Genomic DNA, 2,120 nt, shown 5'->3' on the forward strand with positions numbered 1-2,120 from the left:
ATATTGCGTGCCGAGTTGCTGCGCCTTCAGTTGATTCTGGTGGAGGTCAATAACTTGCGTGCCAAACACTTGTGATTTTTTTAATCAAACATATATGCAATTGCCCAGTCACAGCCAGTCACACAGGAGTGTCTGCCGCTGCAGGCCTGCACAGCCAGTCACAGGCAGTCTGCCGCTGCAGGCTTGCACAGCCAGTCTGTTCCTGCAGGCCTGCACAGCCAGTCACAGGCAGCTTGCCCTACAGCCAGTCATTTGCTCCCTTTGAGTGCATGTAGGTCACATTGCTAATACCCCATGGTCAAATTTGAGACAGACCAACCAATCCAACTGGCAAACACTAAAAGAAGTTCATGCGGCACCTAGTTTCAAACTGAACAATTTCCTTCTGCTGGGCTTGCGTGAGCTGCTGCTGCAGCTTCCAAGAGCCGCACCGGTTGATGATGCGTGTCGCAGGCAAGCCATCATGTCCCTTCCACTCTCCCACATTGCCAGTGCTGATGTCGGCATCAACAACCGTCATGAACTCCTTCAGCTGCTCCCACGTTGCCCCTGCTGCGTTGGGGATACGGTTCAGCACTGTTGCCGCTGCCTCCTCTGTTGCTGCCTGCTGCTGCGCTGCCTCATTTGCCTGTGCCGCGGCCGTGACCTCATGCGGGCACTTTCCTTTGGTCTCTGCGGAATTGCAGCAGCGGCCGGCATCAAGGGCCAAGAATCAGGTGGCGGGCATCTGGCCAGCGGTTGTAGGCCTGCGAATCTAATGGCCTGCCTGCACCCTGCTGTGTGTCCCATCTGCCCCCTAACTTACCCTTCCAGATGTGTTTCTTGATGAGGTCGACATCTGTGCTCAGCAACCAACTGTGCAGGTCGGGCCACTGCTTGGTTATGCGCTCCAGCACTGCGGCGGCAAAGCCCACCTCGCCTTCCTTCTTCCTTGGCTTCCGCACCTGGCAGATTGCCGGATTCCACCGTGCCATATGCTCCTCTTTAATTGCCGCCTCGAGTGCCACCATCTGCAGGGGCAGCATGGCAGGGTATTCCATGATTAGGCAGCTTAAGAGTAATAGGCAACCAATGAACCAGCTCGATAAAAGAAGGAACAAACCTGCTCAGCGGTGATGCGCGCAAGCACCTCGCGCGGTCCCGAGGCGGCCACCGGGATGTGCTGCCTGCATTCCAAGGACAAACAGAATGGGGTCGAGGGAGCAGCAGAGAGGGGCTAGAGGGGTGGGCCAGGCAGGCGCAGGGAGAGCGGGCAGGTGGGCTGGGCGGCACACAGGCTGGCGCCACGTCAGCACATTTTCAACCCAAAAGGACTTCAGAATCGACATCAGCGCCCTCACAAATGGGCGGGTGCAAGTTTGCAGAGCAATCTGAGGGGGCTGGAAAAGTAGATGGCTGCTGATGGAGGCCTCCACCCCCCCCCGAGAGACGCTCTCGACAGCCATCTGGTCCAGATGGGTGACTGGCAGCCTGTCACCAAATCCCACCAAACTTGCTGGGCACACCCAAGGGCACCGTAGGGGTGCAGGGCAGGGCAAGTTGAGGCTGCAGAGGGCATGGTTTCGTGGAACCGGCGCCCCGCCGGGCGCCATGGGGCAGCAGCGCATTGCCGTGTGCCCTTGCACCCTCGTCCCAACGCCCCCGCACTGCCCGCCCTAAACCAATGAGCTCACCTGCCATCTGCAGTCGCGGCTGCCGCATTGCCCTCATCATAGAGCATGTGGTCTGCAAACTGCTTAGGCGGTTTCCGTACGCGCTTGCCCAGCTGAGCGCCCAACGGCGCGTGCTGCTCCGCTGCCGCTGCCGCAGCCGTGGCAGTGATGCATGCAGAAGCGTCAACCTCCGCTTCGGTGTCGCTTTCGTCATCCTCCACGACCTGCTGCCGCAGCCTGCGCCGTGGCTGTGCCGCCTGCACAGCAAGGGATGAGCTGAGGGAGGAACCATAGAACAACAACACCTGGTGTGTTCCAGCAGATGTAGGCCAACAAACCAGGCAACGCACCTGTCCCATGGGCTTGCCGCCACGCTCGACAACGCTGCCACTGCTTGCCTCGCCTGCGGCGGCACCCGTTTGCGTGCGCGCGCCCGCCTGTACAGCCATGGTTGGCACGCTGTGGGTG

At 59.8% G+C, this 2,120-nt stretch overlaps 1 protein-coding gene across 1 annotated transcript in view; it reads right to left on the reverse strand.

The window, feature by feature from the left end:
* Positions 1-158: 158 nt before the first annotated feature.
* CHLNCDRAFT_142495 (expressed protein) overlaps positions 159-2,120 on the reverse strand; it is a gene marked incomplete at both ends in the record, with an annotated part of 2,512 nt that continues 550 nt past the window's right edge. Inside the window, 6 exons of the mRNA XM_005842826.1 lie at positions 159-210; positions 432-672; positions 806-1,010; positions 1,103-1,166; positions 1,674-1,909; positions 2,003-2,055. Coding sequence (XP_005842888.1) covers positions 159-210; positions 432-672; positions 806-1,010; positions 1,103-1,166; positions 1,674-1,909; positions 2,003-2,055 — 851 coding nt within the window. The remainder of the gene's footprint in view (positions 211-431; positions 673-805; positions 1,011-1,102; positions 1,167-1,673; positions 1,910-2,002; positions 2,056-2,120) is intronic.

The sequence above is a fragment of the Chlorella variabilis genome (assembly GCF_000147415.1).
Source record: "Chlorella variabilis unplaced genomic scaffold CHLNCscaffold_40, whole genome shotgun sequence".
NCBI classification, from domain to species: Eukaryota; Viridiplantae; Chlorophyta; class Trebouxiophyceae; order Chlorellales; family Chlorellaceae; genus Chlorella; species Chlorella variabilis.